Raw genomic sequence first — 23,686 nt, 5'->3', positions numbered from 1 at the left:
GTTTACTTCAACTTCCCATAAACCTCCCTCAATATTAGACTGAGCTTTTTGAGGGTAAGGACTAGATCTTATTTATATGTACATTCCCATTGCCCAGCATAGTGCCCGATACTGAATAAATGCTTGATGAGTGAAGGAGTGAAAAAAATGAATCATCCAACATTCCATTATCACAATTTACTTTGTCTGTTTTGCTGATCTGGGAAAATCACAGAAATGATTATGAAATTTGGCCTTATCCTTTACCCTCCCTTCTTGCCAGACTGGCATCTTCTCTGAATTTGTATGCACATAAAAATCCTTTTATGTTCTGAAAAGCTTGAGGGACTCTGCTCTAGGATTCAGAGATTACCATACACAGGACACTTAATGCTGGTGGGTTCATAAATTCAAAACTGAACCTAATAATTTACTTGTATGGGCTAGTGACAGAGATGGCAATCCAGATGGGACAGTCATGGTTATTCATGAATCAAAGTTGTTCAGTAAATACAGCCCACTTTCAATTTTCAATCATGCTGCATATCATAAGCTAGACATTTCACATATCTCAGTGTCAGTGCTTTCTACATTTAGTCCCTGCTACCATAAAATTTCAAGCTAATTCCATGTAGGTAACCAAAATTTACAAATGGGTGGTTCTAAGCGGATGTTGACAAAATTTCTCAAATATTTGAAAGATACAAATAGATGGATTAATGTCTACATTTGGAATTTCATATTTTTTTTCTTATTTCTTCAGATGGTCATTTTTGTGAGGTACTGCCATTCTTTCAGGAGGCAGCTGGTTGAAAGGAAAAGACCACCATTTTTCTTTGTACAGTAGAGTTCTCATGTAGCCTAATTGTGACCTTTTAAAATGTCTAAAGATGGATCCACTCAGAAACAGAAAGGGATAAAATTGCTAAATTGTCCTCAAGCCCCTTACCATTGATCACTTTGTCTGGCTGTCATCATTCTGACCTTGTCTTTTGCAAAACTATTCTTAGCATCTTAATTGCCATGACCATTCTATTAGATAAAGCAATTCATCAATTTAATAACAAAAATCAATCACTATTTGATTTGAATTGTTTCGTGTACTTGAAAGTGTTGGGTTAGTTAAAAATGAAAAGTTTAAGTCAAAATGCTTGGTTTATTATTTCTTAAACCAATTAAGATGTAATGGAAGCTTCCTTGTGAAAGGCCAAAATGCCAAGTGTAAGTAGATTACTGACAAATGCTACCAGGGGAAGCCTCTGACTGAGATCCTTACTGCTGTTCTGCAGGACTGCATCAGGGAAAAGATTATCAAAACCAAGTTATCAGCAAAAGGAGCTACCAGAAGTTAGGATCAAGACCCTAGTTGAGGATTGAAGCAAAATACAAAAACTCAAGAAAGCAGAAATAGTCTCCCTTGCTAGACTGCAAACTTCATAAGGTCAGGAACTCAGTTTTATTTATTGTTTCAGCCTGAATATTGCATCAAAACGTAGCAGGTATTTAATAAATACTAGTTAAATAAATAATAAATGAGATTCAAATGAAACATACAGAAAGCCAGGTCAGGGAAATGTGAGATGAAATTTGACTGCCAACTTAGGGTCAGAATCAGAGTCAGGCTGCAGCCAAATCAGGAGAACCTGCACTCAGAAGTGGGAAGGGAGAGCCTAATGATAGCAACTTGCAGGAGGGAGATCAGGTAAGGCTGTTAGAGATTTAAGGCCTTTACTGCCCTTAATGATGCCATCTTCTCTCCAAATGACTCTTGCTCAAGTGTAGCTTCCCTCAATTAGTAGAGAAGAAAATACAAAGATTTCAGAGACAAGTGAATCACAAATAGGTTCCAGTTTGATTATTTATTAAGGAAAATGCATTGAGGTGTTACTAGTTAACACCACGCTATGTATTCCAGGGATACAGTCATCAGTTTCAAAGTGGAACATGGGTATGGACTTGACAGAAAACATATTCTAGAAGGAAATAAATCTGTGTACATGACTTCAGAAATGATATCTTGTTTCTAATTTACCTTCTCTATAATGCCTGGTACATCAAGGGAAACACCATGTTAAAGTCTCAATTTGACTTCTTTTCACTCTTTTTGAGGCTAAAAGAGTTTTCTGCAGTGGCTAATTATACTCACATTATAATATGTGGTGCAAAAATATATTCAGATGTTGAATTTTGCTCTTAACCATTTCTGATACCAACACTGGAGAGCTGTGATTCTCAACACAAGAATGAGTACCAAAACCCCTTGGTGTCCTGACAAAATACAGGAAATTCCACATCAAGTAAGGTGCTGATGGGCTGAGAGCTCTGAAATGACATTCCCTTGCCCTCAAACTATTTCCACCAACCATTCTTTAGAAGCAGTGGCATTATTAAGGTTACTAAATGTCTACAACTTGAAGTTACTAATTGACAACATAAGGGATATTGATTATTTATTTGATTGTGGAAGTTATCACCAATAACCTGTAAACCAAACAGGCACTTTTCCATCTTTATCTCACTTGATCTCTTGGCGGCATTAAGCATAGTTGACCAGTTCCCTCTTTTTGGTCAACTCCTTTAACTTTTTTGATTCATATGTGGTATTCCTGCTACAAAACTGATTTATTCTTGCCAGCCTCCTTGCTGATTCTTCCTCTTCAGCTCAACTTCTAAATGCTGAGTGTGCCAGGACACAGCAGGACCCTCCTCATTCCCCTCTGCTCTTGTTCTCTCCTCTCCTCTTGAAATTTTGTCCTCAGATGCTTTCCTATGGTAGCATGGATTTAAATACCACTTCTGTAATGGCCATCTCTATGTTTTCAGCCCTGTTCTCTCAATTAGACTCCAAACTGGCATGTTCTACTGCCTATCTGACTTACCCTCTTAGATGCCTCTAATAGGCATCAAAAATTCAATGTGATTAAATAGAACTCTTGATTCCTAGCTTCAAATCTGTTCTTTGTTCAGTTTACTTCATTTTTTTTTGTAAATGGCACAATTTACCTATGTGTCCAAGCCAGATATGCAGGAATCATCATTTCTCTTTCCTCCACATCAGATCAATCAGCAAATCCTGCCAGCCCTGCCTCTAAAATACATCTGCTTCTCTCCCACTCCACTGCTTTGGCTGAAGTCTAGGTCACCATCATTTCTTGCTTGGATTATTGTGATAACTCTTAACTTCAATTCTCTGACCTTTCTTTCCTCTCCCTTTCATTCTTCATATAAGAGCAGCCAGAGTGATTAAAAAAAAGAAAAACATAAATCGGACATTGTGACTTCCCTCCTTAAATTGTCTCAATGGCTTTCTACTGCACTTCAAATAAAAGACAAACTTTTTTTCATAACCCATATATCTATACATATCTTGTCTCTACCCAACCCTCAAACTATTTTAATTTCCCAGTGCTTCACTTTCTTTCTGTTCTCACAGGAACCAGGTTTGCTATACCTTTGACCGTCTATGTGTATTGTTATCAGAGTTTATCTTATTACTTATTTGTTTGCTTGATTTTTAAAAAAAAATTTTCCCCCATTAGGATGTAACATTCATAAGATCAGAACCTTATCTATCTTATTCATGTTCTGATTCAGGAAAAATAAGAGGGGCAGCTGAAAACACTGTCTTCTCTAGTTTCAAAGTGGTTCATAGTTAATGCTTTTGTAGCAGCTTGCTGTTTTAGATTTCGCACGTGAAGTTAAAATTATGGCTAGAAAAGTGACTCATAGGACTGATATTATAAGTACATAAAATGTGAAATTGATCATTTTGGTTTTGATGACAAATGCCCTTGTTTCAATATTTGTTTTATTGTCACCATGCTCTGAATTTGACCATCAGTAAATATAGGTAGGATTGTGGTAGGGATAGAGTGAAAAAGAGGGATAAAAGTAAACAAAATTGTTAAGCTTTATGGGTTCATTATATTTTAGTAATAATTAGGGAAATCTTTTACTAAGTGACATTTTTGATAGAGAAAAATAAGTGGGGAGAAGAGGAGAGCGGTAAGTTCCAGATGTGTTTGGTGAAGGACAGAGGCAGAACTCTCTTTCGAGGGAAAAAGAATACAGAAAAGAGAGGAAAAGAGAGATCCTGATAGCTTCACCTATATCATATTTAGTGTTAAATCTACATGCAGCTATTCAGTTATGAAACAGTATAAATCAAAAATAGTCTTCACTGAATATACTTAAAATAACAGTTAATGTCATGTTTAGCCAAAGTTTTCATTATGTTCTGTTTATAAAAAGCAAAGAATTTCACAATTAATGAGATGTTGATTTTTGTTTTCTGGTAACAAGATGCCATATTTTGAAACTACAATTTATAATGCACTATGAAATAGAATAGTTACTATGTCCATGAATTCTGTCCCGGTTTGTTTGTATAAAGTCATTGTCAGAATTTTCGTTGATTTATTTTAATTCAAAAATGTCATTGTGATGATTATTTCAGAATTTGATTCATCCTTGTTAACTTTCTGTTTTTAAATATATTCCATTTTTGCTTGCAATAAGTTATTTTGAATGAAGCTGATCTAGTGAAAACATTGTGCTCTGATGGTCTTGACTGTCACTCTTGAGTAATCTTGATCTTAACCTCCAGTCAAGCCTTCATTATCAGCATTCCATAAAATCTCTCATCAAGGTTACTTATGGTCTCCACATTGCTGAATCCGTCTGGCAATCTCAGGTCTCATCTTTCTGAATTCCCCAGCAGCATTTGACAGCATGGAACATTCTCTCCATTTTGAAATTCTTCTCTTGGCTTCTGAATTTCTTCAGTGTCTCCTCCTTAGTTTCTTCAGCCAGACCCTCTCCTCTCCTTTATTGAGTTCCAAATTGTGGGCCACCCCAGAGCTCAATTCTCAGGCACCTTCTTTACCAAATATTCAGTGACCTTAGCTGGTATATGCATACAAACTATTTATATCCTGATGATTTCCCATAGTTATTGTTCCATCCCCAGTCTTCCTCTTAACTTAAGACCTGCTTGAGAACTCTTTTTAGAAATAAAAAAAGTTCCGAAAATTTAAAACACCCGAAACAGAATCCTTGATTTTCACTCTAAAACCCACTCTTCTTTGTGAGTTCCTCATCTCTGTGAATGACAATGCCATTTACCTAGTTTCTTGGGTCAAATATCTCTGCAATTATCTTTGTCTCATCTTTTTCATAGCCTACATGTAATTTATTGTCAAATTCTGTCTCACCTCAATTCAAAATATATTTTAAAAGGTCCACTTCTTATCAACTCCACTGCTACCACTCTAGTTGAAAGCAACCTCATTGTCACTGAGATTGGAACAGCTGCCCCTCTGCTCTTCTGTCTGAGGCCCTCCCCAGGGTCTATTATCTACCTTCCAGATTGAGAGAGGCTTTAAATATGTCAGATCTTGACTTGTCCCTCCCAGTTTGAAATACTTTATGACTTCTTATACTTTGGATGAAATCTGAACTTCTTTCTATGGTTCCTAAGGCCCCAGAAACCTGTTCCTTGTCCTGCTAATCTCTTCATCATCATCCTGCTCCCACTCTCCCTGTGCTCCCTACTCTCACCAAAATCATTCACTTCCTATTCTTTGAAGAAGTCCAGCACGCTAGTACTTCAGAGCTCCTGGGCTTGCCGTTCTCTCTGCCGTCTCTCATTACATCATGTCTCTACTCACACGTCGCAACCACAGAAAGGTTGATTTCTCAAACCTCTATAAAATATCAGACTCTCTCACTCTTTACCTTCTTGCCCTATTTTTTCTACATAGTCTGTATCATCAACTGAAATTGTATCTCATATTTTTTTAAAAAAATCATACGCTTATTTCTTAGCTTGTTGATTGTGTGCCTTCCCTACTACAATACAAGCTTCAGAAGAGCAGGGACTTTGTTTTGCTCATTGGTTTGTTCCTGGCATTTAGCTCATTGTCTGGTACTTAATAGGTCTACATATATATTTATTGACTTAAAGAATGAATGATTTATATTTAGGAAGAGAAGAATTGTGCACATGTGATCTCTGCAGGACCTCACAGAGAGATGTCAACACGGTGAATCATAATGGTTATCTGAGTGTCATGCTATTAGGGCAGGTATAAAAAAAGCTTGAGGGTGACTGGCTATATAAGGGGAACATCCCTTTGAGATATAGGAGCCTGGGTTGTCACTCTTCCGTGCACCAGAATATACTTTGTGGCTTTCTGAAAGGTATGCACACCAGACGTCTGCCCCAGATGTTCCGATTCAGAGGTTTAGAGTGAATTCACACTAATGTAGTTCTTTTCAGTTGAAGTCCCCAAAAGCAGAGCTTGAGATAGGGATTTTGGTACATATTATTTACTGTGAGGATGCTTACAGGTTTAAAAAGGGAGGAACTCAGAATGGGGAGCTGAGCAAGAATGTGGTTCCAGGAAATCTGGCTTTGGCCTGATGCACGCAGCAAGGCTCTGTATCATAAACTACACCATAAAGTTCTTTCCTCCTTGAGGTAAGAGACAAGTATCAGTCAGTCATTGATCTTAGGCTGACTAAGTGTGGCGAGGTCACTTTCCAAGCAATGTAGCTCTCCTCAGTGGAGGGCAATTCTCTATAGTGGGAGCTGAGAACCATTAGCAGTCAACACACAGCAGTTGGAGGAGGCACCTGTCCCTCCTCCATAGAGAAGGGAAACTGGACAAACCACCACAGTGTCTTCTACGGTTGGATAGAAAGGGGCTAATTGTGCCACACAAACATTCATTCATTCGACATATTTATTGTGGTCAGTTATGGGCCAAATATATATATTATCATTTGCTGAGATTTAATGATGAACAAACATGGTCCCTGAAGCATGGATTGGGAGAAACAGAAATATTCATCACATAAACATGCAATCATAATGAGATACTAAATTATCATTCCAAATAATTAATTGAAGCAAGATTGTAGAAATAAGTCCATGATATTGTATAAGTAGGTAATGGTTTCCCATAAATTGTTCTTGCTGTAACTCTTAGAAAGACTGTATAAATTTTTTTATCATAGAAATCATTATTTAATGCCAGCTGTATATTAATCAAATAATTACTGGGCATTATTTGAAAACTCAAATAGAATTAAAAATATGTTTCAGCCTGGAAACCATGTTAGTATACAAGTCCTATACTTGATCATTGTTCAAGACACAAGATGATTTTCTCTTAATGGGAACTGAAGCAGAGGAAAAGTAAGAATAAATTTTTTTAAATGCAACTAAAGTCTTGGGTCAGATGCTAATTCTTTTTTTCTTTTAGACATTATCCCCCTAATTCCTCTCCATGACTGGCCAAGCAAGGCAAGAACAAGAACAAGAGCTGTGTGAGAAGCCGAACCTTGTTATCATAAAATATTCATGTTCGCAGACTACTCACAATCTGCTATTCTCTGAGGAGGCTAAAATTTCATTGATGTTATTCATTTGATATGAAATGTTCACTATTATAAGGCTGGAATAACTATGTTTAAAAATAGCAACATTTAAGGGACCAAAAAAACTATCTGAATACATAGATACAATACAGATCATTAAATTCCAAGCAAAATTTGATAATTCAGGACTGAGGGTAAGAGATACCAATAAAGTACAAAAGGAAAACTTGTGTTTATTCATTAAGTTATTAGAAAGGAAGACACAAAAACTTTTAAAATGACCAGTAAATTGGATACAATTAAATATCTACCTGTAGCTCCTGCTTTTGTCTAAAACTCTATTTCATCTTTTAAAAACATCTTTGCATAGTGCTATGGAAGCTACTGTACTGAAAAATAAACCAGTTAATGAACAACATAACACATGCCAGTAAAATAGTATTTCTTGGTTTCTTTAACATAGAGCAAAATTTCTAAGAAATTCTGTTGAAATTCTGAAGTGTCACCAAAACCTCTCTTTAGGAGAATGTGATGTCAGAAGAAACAATAAAGCTTATTTTCAGTCATTCTGTTCATACCTCAAATCCCTGTGGTCTTCCTAGACTCTCTTTAATGTGTTTCCATGCAACAAGAATCTCTGACACAGACACACTTGTCGCCTTGACATCTGTGGGAGCAGCACTGGGTTCTGTATGAAGGAAAATAAACCACAATTATAAAAAGTTTATGTCCATCAAAGTATTGTGCCTGAGTCTGTCAGGTGTTAAATTCCTCTTACCTTATTTTTGAAATGAAGTGCTGTGGTAGTTATAAAATACACAACAAAATATAAAGGTATTCCTTTTGGATTTCTATACTTGGGTCAAATCTCATCAATACCTTACCAATGACAAATGACAAATCTAGCAAGACAGGCAAAGACATTAATCCTTGGATTAGCTAAGACATTTCTGGGTAACTTAAATTTTCTGCCAGTCTAGCATAATTCCTATAAAAATGGACTATGGAGTCAGTGTTTGCTTTTTTTGTTGTTGCACTGCTGTTGCTTTTGGCCTTAAAACATTTATTTAGCTATTTATTTACCTTTGGGTAAGTTGTTTTTCTCTTTCTAAGCCCTAGTTCCCTCATCTATAACATGACTGTAATGAGAGTATTTATCTCATAGATTTAAAGGTTGGCTTTAATTAGAATGTATATATAAAATATTTAGTACTGTGCTTGGCGTTAAAAATGTTTGTTCACAAAATACCATATTATTATTATTTTATTTTTTATTCTGTGCATCTAAATTTTTATTCTGTGTATCTAAATTTCATTAGATACTTTTTGTTGTTCCAACCACAAGACTACATTTTCATGATTATATAAGGAATATGTTATGAATCATGATATTTAAAAGGCATGCATTGACTTTTAAGACAGGTGCAGGTGGGAAAGAAAAGTCCCCGAAGGGTTCAGTGCTGTGGCTCAAAACCACCTTTTCATTTGTTTCTACATTCAGTGACCTTTCACACTATTTTTTTTTTTGAAATACACAATTTCTGACTGGCATCCATCAAAAGGTGTACTTTATTCGAGGCTGCACTTGATGTGAGGAACAAAATATTTCTAGTGTTGACATGGCTGAATCATAAATACTGTGTCACAAACACAAGTTAAATGAAATGGCAGAATAAAGGCCATACATTAGTTCAAACAGTTCTGTACAAAGTCTATTAAAATTCTACCCCATAAAAATGGTACAGATTTTGGTACTAACCCCTTATCACTGATTAGAGTTGAGCTTCATCTATGAATTTTTTTTTTCAATTTATGGAACCATATAGCAAAGATTGAGTTCTAAATAAAAATATTAAGAGGCAAACATTGAAGACATAATCATTTTCTGAGGTCTTTCCTTTTCTAAAAGAAGCTAGTCATACATGTGTCTGGAACGCTTTTATATATTATTAATTGAAATATATCAGTCAAAAATATCTACCCTGTTACTGCAAAAGGAGCCTGCAAAAGACTTGGTTGGTCCACCTTTGCACCAAGCAATGATTTTCTTTTGGCCAAACCTTTGTTAAAAACACTTGCTATAATTGTGTCATCTCAAAGTGCTTTGGCAAATTCACTTTAATTTTTACACAGAAGCTGACATTAATTCCTGCCATGGTATAAGTTGAAATTTCTCATTCTGTCACCTTTTGAATATTTTTTATTATTTTCTTTTGCTCCGTGGTTTCCCTCATCTCACTTTCCAACTCCCTATTATTTGTGCATCTATCCAATTTAAAACATGCATTCTGGAAAAATCTTCTATCTTATTCTAAATTCTGATTACCAGACTTGCAATGGACATTTTCCTCATGCTATTTAGTGGGAGTTAAAATTCTTGATTTTGCAAGTAAATGAAGGAATGTTGATGTTTCTGAGGTGTGTACAACTTGATCTCTGGGATTTAGGATACAGTTTATTTGAAAGGAAACCACACTTTGAATATCGTTTGCTATTCAGTAGCAGTTTTACTTCTCTTCAGAATAAATGCATTGCAGAGATTTGTGTGCCAAATGCCTTCTTTCAGCTTTTATATTGCTGAAGCAATTACATCTTTGTCAAAGAAGATTGCAGGGGGATAAATAATTTCAGAAGCACAAAACATGTGGTGGGGTAGCAACCTTTCCATATCTCTTTATCTCCAAAGAAAGGAATTATTTCTCTATCAACTTTCAGTAGTACTGTACAAGTTTAAGTATTTCTCAAATAGAAAGTTTAAAAAATGTTAAAGTAAATAAAAATGTTCAGGAACCTGCCTCTCAAACAAGCACCTTAACTTTTATTTAAAAGCTCTAAGGATTTTAAATCAGGGTGATACCACACCTACATTCCACATTTGTATTTTGGGGAGCTGCATGTTATAATTTCGTATAACTGAATGACAGTGAATCAATCAAACAAGAACTGAAGAATCATTTTAATTTTTTTTCACCCTCTTAATCTAATCAAGTGTGTCCAGCCTTGGCCCAGGACAGCTTTGAATGTGCCCCCCCCAAATTTGTGAACTTCTTAAAGCATTACGAGATTTTTTTTGTAATTTTTTTTTTTTTTTTTTTTTAGCTAATCAGCTATCGTTAGTATTAGTGTATTTTATGTGTGGTCCAAAACAATTCTTCTTCCAATGTGGCCCAGGGAAGCCAAAGATTGAACATCCCTGAATGGTATCAGAAGTTGATCTATGTTGACCTGAATTAGACATTTCAGCATGTAAAAATAGTGACCTCTGTCAGATTTTCCCAGAAATTTTAGTATGTACTATTTATACCCAAGTGAACATTTTCAACTGGGTCAAAAATTGGTCTGCAGACACAAGTAGCTAACTGGATCACAGAACATCTGGCTTGCATTGAAACTGGCCATTCGCTTTGGGCATCCCATTGTAACTGAATGATGGAAAGTTGCAAATGGAAAGGACTCTAGAAGTCACTTGGCTCCAAAGTCACAAATGCAGGGGCAGTGGGTATTTAGTCATATTTTGTTTGTCTACATCATGTGTTAGATTAATTTAAGCCAACATTTGAAAATAAGAATTTCTGGCTTCTTTTGGGGGATAAAAGGAGACAGTATGAAGCCTGAATTCTTGAGTGTTGGCCTATGAGGGTTAGTGGTGGACTCCCTCAGTCTGGGCATGTGCTTCTACATATGCCAGAGTTCCTCCCACTCACAATTGTCTCACACAAGGGGTACTTTATTGTTTTTATTTCTTACCTCACTCCTATGTGCTTTGGAGTAATGGACCTGTTTTAAATCCATGCTCTCATTTTGCAGATTAGAAAAGTAAAACGTACAGAGGTTAATTTATCCAGACTCTACTTTCAGCTGTGAAAAAGCTAGAACTTGGGTCTCAAATGCTCTTTCCTCTGTTTTTAAATTGGCATAAAGAAAGAGGCTGGCTCATTCTTCATCTCCTAGAGACCATTTTAAGTCACAGAATAAGTTTTACAGAAAACATAGATAGTTCCTTCTTTTGTTGCCTGATTGCTTCCAAATAACTGACAGAGGAATGGATAGAATAAGATTAGAAGTAAACAAAAAAGAGGCAAAATAGATGTGGGGATAACTCAAAATACTAATAATTGCCATTTATTGAGGCTCTGCTGTGTTCCAAACCCTGTTCTTATTTCTTTCCATGTCTTAGTCTTCCCAACAACCATATTACTACTACTAGCATTTTTCAGATGAAGAAATCAAGCAGAAGAGAGGTTAAGCTACTTACTCAAGATCCCACAGCTGCTTAAATGTGGAGGGAGGATTTGAATACAGGTAGTCAGGCCCTGAGCACCACACTGTTCTGCTTCTGTGCCTATGTCTATGTTACACTTACCTGATGCTTTTTCCTTTTCTATTTCTGTCTTTCCCCTTGCCGCTCCACATCTAACTTCTCTCAAGAATGTTTGTGTTGGGCTTCCCATTTGGGCTATTTCTAGATCTTGCCAGAAACCATCTAGACCCCCGTCATCACCCACTTAACCCTGCCACAGGCTCACTATTAACTCCTTTGATTCCTGTTTCACTGACTCCTTGGTAATTTTGAACCATAGCTGCACAGCTCTTCCTCAGTCATGTCACATTCAGGTATCTCTAAAACTCTCCTGATCTCTAAATCACAGTATGTTTTCTGCCACTCTCACTCCCATCTATTACACTGGGGTAATTGAATAAAAGTTTAGAAACTTATTTCTGAGACTGTACTAGCATTATATCTAGTGGAATCAAAGACTTAGAGGGAAACCTCTTTTTTTTTCTGTTACTTGTGATGATATTAATTAGGCCATGGCTAACTCCTTCACTGTAATCTTGGGATATGTAGTGGACAGGTTGATTGATACGTTTGTTTCTGATAGATTAAAAATGTTGAACAGCATTACCATGTTCATGAATTTTGATGATACATTTGTATTAAGTGACTTAGCAGCTGGAGTTCTTCATGTAATATGGGGGTATGTGCTTGTAATATTGATTATACATCTGACTTTCCAAGAGATCCCTTCCCAAGAGACCCTTAGAGCAACAGCATTAATCAAAAGAGACTTCAATAAACTCCTTGAGAGAAAGGGTATGGTTTCATTATTTAAAAATTCAGTGAAGACAGCTGTAGTTGAACTTTTATAGGCACTAATCCAAATAGATCATCTGGAAAAGACAGGAAATTATTTCTTGTATTTTACAACTAACATGTCAATTTATTAATTTTCAAGTTCACATAAATCCCACTGAGCTCAGTTGCAGCTAAGGATGGATCTGGAGAATACCACCTTAGGAATATTAGGTTTTAATTTGAGCTGTGGTAGCTCCACTTGCAATGAGATAATTGTCTATTATATTCTGCAAATGAGGACAGGCTTTTTAGGTTTAATAAATGTATGAGCAGGACATTTTTTTACAGATAAGGCAAAAGCCAAGAAAACTAGAAAGGATAAAGGATAAAGCGCATCACAAGTAAATAAATCTTTCAACCTATAATTAACTATGTCAATTTTTCTTCTGTTTTTCTATTAGGTTTAATTGAATGCTCCAGTTCTTTTCATTTCCGAAGTTATGGTGAGAAGAACTAAGTGGAAAATGTTATGTTTGAGTATTCATTATTTCTTGAAATGTGGAAGAAAAAGCCAATTTAATTTTTTATCTTGGAAAAAATTAATTTTTATCAGTTTTACCATGCATTTTGAGAACTTATTTTGAAACTTCACTCTTCTTTTTTTTAAAAAATGGAATTGTTTCCAAAATTAGCGTGTTGTATAGAATTATATCATACCCTAGAGGTCTGAAGTCAGGATTAGGAATGCACATAAACCTTGCTCGGTGTAAAGGGCAAAGATATTTGACACATGTACAGGGTACATGGACATCTTGGCAGGCAAATATCTCTTTTTCCAGGGCTTATGTCAGATGCTGCTTGGCACTGACAGAGTCATTAAGGGTTGCTTCTCTTGTGGCAACATTGAAAGGTTTCAAAGGCTTACGGGTGTTAGCAGAAAAACCATTTGAAAGTTTTTCTGACAGTACTCTAGGGCAATAGTAAACCTCAGAGTTGTGAGAGTTAAGGTCGTATCCCAAGTGATTTATTGATCAAGCATCAACATTTGCAAATGATTATTTCTTTGAAAAACATGTCAATTCAAGGTTTTCTCTAAAATAATGTAATTTTAATTGCATTCTGATACGCTTTATTGGGAGGAAAAGAAAGGGATAGAATGGAGAATGCACATACACACTTATAAAAGCATGTTCTGGGTATGAATGTCATCTATTATCCATGTTCCATTGGGAAATAGGTTGAGAAGTAGTACTGTAAGGTGTGCCTTGTAAGTTTTTCTGTTCTCTGCTTCCCTCCCAATAACATAAATTCTGGTAGCTGCATTTGACATTTTTCTTCCCAGCTTGGTGTCAGCTGTGAAAAGGTGGCTTTTTCACAGTGCTTAAGGCATGTATCTGGTAAACTTGAAAGGAAGAGGAGGAACTAAGCCCATAAACAGAAATAGTAAGGCAGTCTCCCTCCTCTTGTTCTTTACTGTATCTAAGAATGTGGAGGGATTTCAAGGTGATAAACAAGTGGATTGGGTTAATGGAAGAATAAGGAAGCAGGATTTGTCTTTTGGAGAAATACAATTTCGCTCAGATTAGTTGGGCTTTGGGCAAGAGTATAACGATAAAAGACACACTGTGAAGCTGTATGAACATCCGTAGACACTGAGGGGAGAAACCTGCACTGGCAAGAGTATAATATATTATTTTACAAGTTTATTTCAGGCCTTTACTCTTTTTTAAAATGGTTTAATTTTTGAAATGCTCACTCCTTTTTAAGTAAAGCAAATTGCGAAGTGACTAAAAAAGGATGTTGGTTTCCCCTTTTTATTGTATAGCAAAAGTTGATCTATTATTGCTATCTATGTTAGGACAATTGTTACAAAGAATGTTTTATTTTAATCCACTTATTATTATTATTATTTTTTGAGACGAGGTCTCACCCTTTCACTCAGTTTGCAATGTAGTGAAGCCATCATTGCCATAGCCCACTGCAGCCTCAAATTCCTGGGCTCAAGTGATCCTCCTGCCTCAACCTCCCAATGTGTTGGGATTATAGGCATAAGCCACTGCTCCCAGCTAAAATAATGTTTTAGAATATAGAATAAATTGACAGGGTTTTAATTTTAGATTTGTATAGGATTCCAGAGATGTTCTATTTTGAGACCTTCATTTTTAAAGTGGAGGAAGCTAAGCCTCAGAGAGGTAAATAAACTGCCCAAGATGGTCTAGTTAGTGTGATCAGATTTGAACTCAGGTTAATGCTTTTCTTTTCCCTTGTCCTGCCTTTCTTGGTTGACACACTCTAATGATGCTAACACTTTACTCATATTTACATATAAAGTTCCACATTTGTAAACTTAATTAGTGAGCAAATGCCAAATATATGCTTGAATTTCAGTGTCAGAACAAAGGACTCTATCCAGATTTAATTTGCCTAATATATTTCATATTTCAGTTGATTAAAATAAATAAAGTGTTACATTACTATGAAATATGTTACAGGAATAACCTCAGTGTCTTTAAAAGAAAATATGCATATTTTCTATCTAGCTTGAAAGGGAAATTTCCAAAGGCAAGCCATTTCAAGTTTAAGAAAACACAATGTAAAAAAACCCATGGTGGCTGCTATAAATTAATTTCAAAGTAAAGGTTGACAAAGAAATTACAAAGCTGAATTTCTTAAAGGCAGCACTGTTGTTACTATACAAAGCTTGTTCACAAACTTCTCCAATTAATCTCTCATGCGACCTTTGGTGCTATGTAATTGATAATTAGGTTCCAACATTTTAAAAGGAAAAAGAATATGTACTTTCTGAATAACACATATACTTCAAAATAGATCTTTTGAGCAATAAATAATAGAAAATATCACTATTGTGTACATTCCTGATGAGGCAGTATAGTGTAGTAGTTAAAAAATGTGCTTTCCAGTCATATAGACCTGGTGAAAATCCTAGCTCTGTCACTTACTATCATTTCTTGTAACTGTCACTTACTGGTGTGAATTTGAGCATGTTACTTAACCTCTCTGAGACTCAGTTTCCTGAAATGTAGATTAAGGCTTGAGATTCCAATTTCATATTTGGTTTTAACCTTTACATTAGATAACATAAGTAACATGGTATATGGACTTTATCTGAAAACACATCAGAAATCTGAGATGCTAAGTGCAATTGATATCTCATCAGAATACCTGTAGTTCCTTGCCATTACTTGATTCTTCAATTCCCTGGTTATTCTTATGCTAAGATAAACTTTCTGATTCTGCTTTAAAATTTGGCTCTATATTATAAAAATATGAGGCAGCTTACTATTGAAAAACTACATCTTCCATAAATCAAACATTATCTTTGTTTTAAAATATTCACATGACTATATTTATATCCCCCGTGAAGCTCATAGCTTCATGGGGGGATATAATAATTAATTATGAATAATACTCTTGAGCTGTTCAAGTCCTACATGTGGGCACAGAGGAAGTATAAGGGTTAGTTTATATTTACCACACTTATTGGTATGGGGAAAGTGAATGCTGCCTTTGGTGGAACATTTTCTCAGTCATTTGTAAATTTAGGAAACAAATCTGTTTTTTCCTTTTCTTATTTTTTTCCCCCACTTGTAAGGTTAACTGAAATCCTGAATTTGAATAAAAGAAGGACTAAGAGGAAAAGCTAACTTTAGGGGGCTAGATCTATTATTATACTTTCACCCAGAAAATTGCATTTTTATATTAAAACTTGAAACAACTCAGTATCTTTGATGTAGGAAGCAGGGTTTCCACTGTAGCTCTATCATGTATTGAGTATAACCACTTTTCAGTTTACTCATCTGTAAAATAGGTATATTGTCTACTCGGTACTGCCGACCTACGAGTTCTATCTTGTGAATTAAACATGGTCATGCATATGAAGGCAGCATGTTATACAAAAATCAAGGAGTTAGTGGTTAGACAAACCTGGATTTAATTCTCAGTTACAAGCAGTGTAACCTTTAGCACGTTCTTTAACTTTTCTGAAAGTCAATTTCTCTTTCTACATAACGGAGGCAATAATGTCTATTTCATAAGATTTCCATAGGATTTAATGATGTGTTTGAAAAGCTTCCAAGAAAAAGCCCTGTCTGAAACTTCTTTATTAGTACAGTGCTTTATGCATAGGGTTAGAAATAAATATTTATTTGTCACATAAATGAAGCATTTATTTAAATCTACTTTACATATATATTGAAAAATATAAAAGTATCTAAATTTCAAACCAAAGAGGATTGGCTTAATGTCCACCCAGAGAAAGGAATACACTGCAGGGATTACTGATATTGTTGTTTTCATGGATATATGTTTGCCATATATTGTTAGGATGTGAAAAACATAAAGCAACATATGTGGAATAATCAACTTTTAATTTAAAAAATTAAAAAAAGTTTGGAAAATATATATCCAAAAAGTTTAGTGAGATTATGAATGAGTTTATTTTGCCTTATTTGTATTTTCTAATATATGTACAAAAGTGTCTGATTATTTGTATAACAAAGTAAAATGTTAAATAAAAATAATAGGAATAAAAAAACTGACCTCCTTCAGCTGAACAGATGACCACAATTTGACTAAAAGGCCCATCTCCTTTATTGTTATAAACGCCAACTTTCACTTCAAAGGGAGTAAGAGGAGGGACACTTTCATCTCGATAAATGAATTTGGAAGCTTCAGAGGATGTCACCATTTTTTCCTTCCAGCCACGTGTTCCATTGGGTCTGAAAGCCACAATATAGCCAAAGCCTTCCCCATTCTGAAACTCTTCAGATACTGGCTAAAGAAGAAAAATATAATTAATTATCAGCAAAATGATTGATTAAAAATCCACTTTCTCCAAATTCTTAATTAAAAAAAATTATAGATAGCTAGAGAAAGGGAGAATCTCAAATCTTTATACTACATTGGAAGCCAAAATAGTACAATCACTTTGGCACTTCTTTGAAAGTTAAAAAGCTTTAAAGGTAAAAGAAGAAAAATTGTATCAGTTGAAATGTACAAAAACTCTCAAGAGAATTGAAAACTTTTGAAGTGAAACAAATTTGCTCCAATTAGTCATGTATATGAAATGAAGATCTTTGGATTAACATGTTGGGGAAAATTGTCCTATGGTCTGGTGGTCGGGAATATCTTGTCACTGGTAATGCTCTGCAGAACTCTTTAGACCACAAAAGTAAGATATAGTGATGTTAAAACCTTTTTTGTAGTGTGCTTTGCAATTGCTTTTATGGTTACTGACATGAAAAAGTTGGACTATGGTATTCAAGAAGCTTCTTGTGCTACATGGCTTAGATTTAAATTGGTTACATGGGCTTCAACTGCACACCATAGAAAGGAGTAATTGTGATTGACCAGTCAATGTGGAAAAGTTACCAGCCACTGTCTAGCACAGTGCTTCACACACAGTAGGTACTCAATAAATATTTGCTAAGTAGTTTTTTTCCTTGAATTTTGATATGAAGAAAAGCCATGTATTGAGTGGTGGCAAAGAGACAAAGCCCATTATATTAAAGCTTGCATGGAAAGGCAATTCTATTTAGAGAGATCTGGTCTCAGTGAAGGTCAGCTATTGGAAAGTTAATACCTCTGTAGACATCAAAAAAATATGAAGTTTTATCGAAGAAAAGGGGGAATGGACAAAAAAATAGGACAGATGATGTGCTCATGGAATAATTCTTACTGGAAAAAGAGATCTCTGTACATGTTCTCATTGTTCTTAGAGATTGTCAAGGAGTTGCTCTATTTACTCTAACAGGCATTTCCATTTCTATATATTCTAAGATCTCTGTGAGCTAGTTACATTTAATAATAAGGTTATTTCACATCAAAAAAGGAAGGTGGCTTCATGGAAAATAAATGTACTCTTCACACCCCCTCCCCCTTCATCTCCACTCTTTTTCCTTGACAAATGATACTTTGGAGGCATATGATGAGATAGATAAAATGACAAAAATTTTGTAATCAAAGTCACAATTCTGTTTATTAGGAAAATATGTAACAGTGCCTCAGTTTCATGATTTGTAAAATGAAGAAAATCATTCCAACTGATAAGATTGTTGTATGGGTTAAATGAGATAACCTGGGTAAAGTGGCATTTATTCAGCAGTGGTTCATTCCTTCCTCCCACTGTTTTTAGCCTCTAAGTGAATCAAGTGGACTGCTTAATCATAAAATAATTAAATATCACACTAAGCCAAACAAACACGTGGAGTAATTTGTGAGAGGATGTGTTTTTCTTACCTCCCAGGCAATGACTAACTCATGCCTTCTTCCACTTCTTCCGCTTACATTGGTGGGTGCTGTCTTCGGAACTGTGGATAAAAATGGGTGGAGAGTGAGGAGAAAAAGAACTCCCAACCTACGTTGGATAAAATCCTGAAATAAGTCAGAAGTTTGTTTGAAGTCAGAATGGTCATATTAAAGATTAAAACAAAATATTGGTGACAGAAACACCCTGCTTTCAAATCTATGTGGCAGATTTTGATACACTTTTTTTTTCATGACCACTTATTGCACCATGCCTCTTGAAAATGCTCTGTGGTAGCGATTTCTAAATAATAATTAACACTATAGCTAAGAACATCTAATAATGATTAGGTAAATTTTGTCCTTAAAATTGCTCACTTTTCTCCTCTTTGCTAATGACGTGACTCTTTTTTGTTATCCCGGGGCTTGCAGAGCCACTGAAAAATCCACAGGTCAAGATTAGCATTACTGCCTTACCAGAACCCCCAGGAAGCTTCAGTACTTTTTTTTGTTGTTGTTGTTAAACCTTAGCAACAATTCCATGGAGTGAGAAACTACTTAAATGAATAAACATTTTAAAAAATCTGTCAAGAATGAATCTCTCTGCAAACTGCAAAATTTATAGGCAGCCAGTGAAACTTTTTCAAATGAATAACTATTAAAAGAATAAATGTGTCAAAGGAATAAATTTCCCCTTCATTGCACCAAACCACAAAATCTGCAGTTGAAAGGGAACATTTTCAAATGAAGAACTTTTAAATGAAGAAAACTATTAAAAGAAATCATTTTACAGGCTATGAGCCTGCATTAACAATTTTACACTTCAGCGTTGCCTTTCTATTCTGGCATATCATTTTTAAACTATATTGATATACTCATAAACAATAAATTCACTCCTATATATTACTTACTTGGAATGAAAGGCTATTAATTACTGGTAGGTATTCACACAGCCTTTTATACACCAGAAAAACTGAAGTGGAATTTATATACTCCTGGAAAGGAAGAAAACAAATTCTCCTTGGGCCAGAAAAGAGGGTGAGCAAAACCTGTGAATATATAATTGGCTCCATTGAAATAAATAACCTTCATTTGTCAGGGTCTACGTTTCAGTATCGTTTGGCCCTTTTCTCCATGAACACAATTCTCTTGCTCAGGCACGTGCAGCTGCTACCAATATAGGATTATGCAGCAGCAGTTACCAATCTTTATCCTTTCACTGTTACATACATACTGAGGATTATTCATATGTGGAGTTCATCTCACAGATTCCCTCAGAATTGCATGGAATTGGATACCCTTTTTTTCTCTCATTCAAGAAATCACATGGAATTAAACTGAGAAAAATGACGCAATTAGAGCAATAACTGTAAATATGACCTAATTTATATGAACAGCAAACAAATCATTTATTGAGTTACGTATTAGTAGTCATAGTTGTTGCCACATGTAACAGAGTGTGACATATCAGTATGCCTTATAACCATGTCTGAAAAACCACTGTTATGTAGTATTAGTCTAAATTTATTTTCTGCTCAATGTTATGGGTAAGACACACAAGAATGGAGCTAGTTTAACTGTATATGTAAAAGGACAGGGATCCAAATTTTCAAATATTCCCTTTTTGGCTAATCTCAGACTTCTGAATATTATGACCATCAAAGCATAGTCAAATAAATAGTGGATAAAAGATATTAATAATTTACTGATATCATGCCATTACTGCTTCTCTTAGTATTATTGTTTTTTTAAATGTATATACACACACATACACACACACATACACTCCTCACATTTATCTCTGAAAACTCACATTTAAATAACATTATGGGTAATGTATACCAGACCCAGTACTTCGTCTATTAAATTGGACTAAATCTGTACTCTAAATTTAGGGCTTTGAATCCTCTTCTTTGAGGACATCATTCCTATGATCATAAGTTTCTGTGGAAAGACTAGGCATTGAAGATCCTTTTCCACTTTGTTCAACCCTAAAACATCATCTAAAAAAAAAAGGATGCTCAGAAACTCTAGATTACAGTTTTAGAGTAGGCTCTAGGCTCTCTAGTGAACATCTAGAAGCCTATTTAAAAGATATTAATAGAATAAAACAAAGTAACTATTTGAAATCAAAACTGTTGAAGCTTCGGTAGTATTGTTTCACATCCACTGATACTTTTATTTTTAAAAAAACAATTTACCAATTTAGATTTTTTAAAGTTTTAACTTTGTGAGTAAAAAATTAAAAAAAAAACAAGTGAACATTTTGGGGAAAATTTCCATTTTGAGAAACTAAGAAAGCAAAAGAGGGCTTTCTTCTATGATTTGATTCACTTCTATTTAATTCATTTTTTGAAAGTACTCTGTGATTTCAAATTTCAACTAATGATCTAAGTTTTAAAAACATTTGTTTTACTACTTGAAATCAGGTCCGTGAGGTTTTCTTACTGCTGCTAATTTATTTTCAAGACAAGATAGCCCATCTTCAACTTAATGTAAAGAAATAAGATCATCCTTCTCTTACCTTACCTCCAATTTTAATGAACAATAACTGACAAGAGAGGCATTATGGCTCACCGTGTTTTAATAGCATATGTGTATAAGTAACAGCTACTCAAATTTTAAAAAAAGTTTACTAGATATAATCGGATTCACTAATGGAAAACTTCAGGCTGTAATAGCTGCAGCTCAGGCAGTGTTTTGTTGTCATGAGCACAATGTTTGAATTGGGTACTCTAATTCCAATTGGCTTAAATTTCCTAATTACATGCAGCTAATCAGTGAAACCCATGTACATTCATTTTCTTTTCAAGTTGGTGGCACACAGTTATTATCTCTGCACTGATGGAGTCCACTGGTTTTAATTATATCCCTTTATAAAACAACGTATTCCTGATCTGAAGGGATTTGACTTAATCTTTCGGAGCCCTTATGGTGTAAAAGTTCTATAATTCTTGCTAGAAGCACAAAATTAATATAATCAAATATCTAATAAATGCTTTTGCTGAGTCCAGAGAAATACATATTTACTTTAAAACAAAATATATTTTAAATATAATTAATAAAATTTGAATCCAGGATTAAGCAGCTAGACTCTTCTTCCTCAGTCAACTACTGATAAATGTCTTGAGCATATTAGCTTAGAGAATCAAGTTTATACATATGGTTAGCAGGTTTAAGTCTGATTCTTCTGAATTTCTTTCTGAGCAAAGCTCTTCCATTAGTGGATAATGTAATTGATACTTTATCCACAAGCTACAAATGCCTAGCTGTTTTAAGTCTTACCTGGCATGTTGAAATATAAACTCATGTCTCTTTTCCTCTTCAACATTGAAAGCATTCTTGTAAACACAGAATGAAAAAAATATAGTGTACTACCTTAGTTTAGCCACGGCAGAATATCAAAGGACTTCTCAGTAGGTTGAACAAAGTGAGTCACACTAATAATATGCTTTAATTAGCGTTTAACTAAAATAAAATATAATGAAATCATTTACCAATCTTTTTTTACCTGAAAAATTTACAATTTATGTTACAGTAAGCGCTTACCCCACTCATTAAAAAATACAGCTCTTTTCGAGACCTGGGACAGGCCATATAATTTTGGAGCTTAATGGTTATCTGGCAATTGGTTTGGAAAGAAAGGTGCTGAAGAATGAAAAGAGGGAAGGGAGGGAGTTTATATAGCAAAGGTAGAAGTCAAGAGGAACATTTAAAAAATAATTTTTTTTCTACTCAAATTGAAGTATGTAGCACAGGAAAATTTCAATTAATTGATTCTAACTCAGGCTTAGTTTACAGAAAGAGTTAAATTGAAGGGGTTCCCCTTGCCCACCATCCCCCACCCCGCCCAGAAAAACCAGTGTTATTTCCTTAAGAGTTTACATAATGCTTTTATTCTTATTAGGGTAGATAAAGTGGTATGTACAAACGGTAAAGGTTTTCTTGTGGGAGTGAGAAATGGGAGTAAGAAAGATCTGGGTTTGAATCCTAGTTCTACCCCTCTAATTGCTTGGCTGAAAATATTTTTTAACGTGTATTTCCATTGTCTCATGGAGATACTAATTATACCTGCTTCTTAAGGTTATTTTCATGATTATTCATCACAGTACCCGGAATTATAATCAATAAATATTACTTAATATTATTTTCTGTTTAGATTCGAAAAAGAGAAAGTGGTGAAGTCTTCTATGAGAAGTGCTGAAAGTTCATCGTGAGTCTATACACACGCAATCTTAAAACAGAATATCCTTCTTGGATATTCCAATAATATTGTTTTGGTAGTACCAAAGGAATTATGCTTTCAGTTTTGCCATGGTTTGTTTCAATCTGGAAATCTAGGCAAAATACCTATTTGAATTTGTGAAAGAGATTGCTAGGATATTTCAGGAAATGTAAGAATTTTCTGATCTATAAACCTCCTTATAAGTAGCAATAGTCAAGAAGATAGGAGGTGAGTGTACAAAATGAATGGTATTTATCTCAACTCATATTCCCTTTGTTTATATGGATCCACAAGGAACTAAATGCAAAGAATAGGTAAAATAATCTTTGTATAAGATTTGTTGCTAAAAAGGGGAGAAAGAAAAGGCAAGAAGAAATATATACAAAGCCTATTCACATACCCCCAGATAAAACTAATCCAGCCCATCTTATAATAATATTCCATTGTGTCTCTTCCATAATTTTGGAACACAAGGGAATTTTCTAAGTCACCGTCATGGACAAGAACTGTGAAAATACAAATGTCAACAGAGCAGGATCCTTTGTAGGTGTCAGAAGGTAATGTACAACTTAAGAAATTGTAAGAGGAAGTTAAACGACTGTTTTCTGAACTTGGAATGAGTCACATGTAATCTCAGATGCTAAATTGAGAGTGGCTGAAGAAAACCGGTCTCGCTACGAATTAGGGAAACCGATTTTATGACTCTTTCTCATTGCCTGCCTCCAACTCATATACATACATGCACAAGTAATGCTGTC

General features: G+C 34.9%; 1 protein-coding gene across 1 annotated transcript in view; it reads right to left on the bottom strand.

Moving 5' to 3' along the window:
• The window catches only part of CNTN5 (contactin 5), a 1,335,093-nt gene that overhangs the window by 43,076 nt on the left and 1,268,331 nt on the right, over positions 1–23,686 (bottom strand). The window contains exons 19-21 of the mRNA XM_024347391.2: positions 18,698–18,768; positions 17,000–17,234; positions 7,941–8,050 (exon numbers count right to left, since the gene is read on the bottom strand). Of these exons, the coding sequence (XP_024203159.1) occupies positions 7,941–8,050; positions 17,000–17,234; positions 18,698–18,768 (416 nt within the window). The remainder of the gene's footprint in view (positions 1–7,940; positions 8,051–16,999; positions 17,235–18,697; positions 18,769–23,686) is intronic.

This window comes from Pan troglodytes, chromosome 9, assembly GCF_028858775.2.
Source record: "Pan troglodytes isolate AG18354 chromosome 9, NHGRI_mPanTro3-v2.0_pri, whole genome shotgun sequence".
Taxonomy (NCBI): Eukaryota; Metazoa; Chordata; class Mammalia; order Primates; family Hominidae; genus Pan; species Pan troglodytes.
This window is presented reverse-complemented; position numbering and strand designations above follow the sequence as displayed.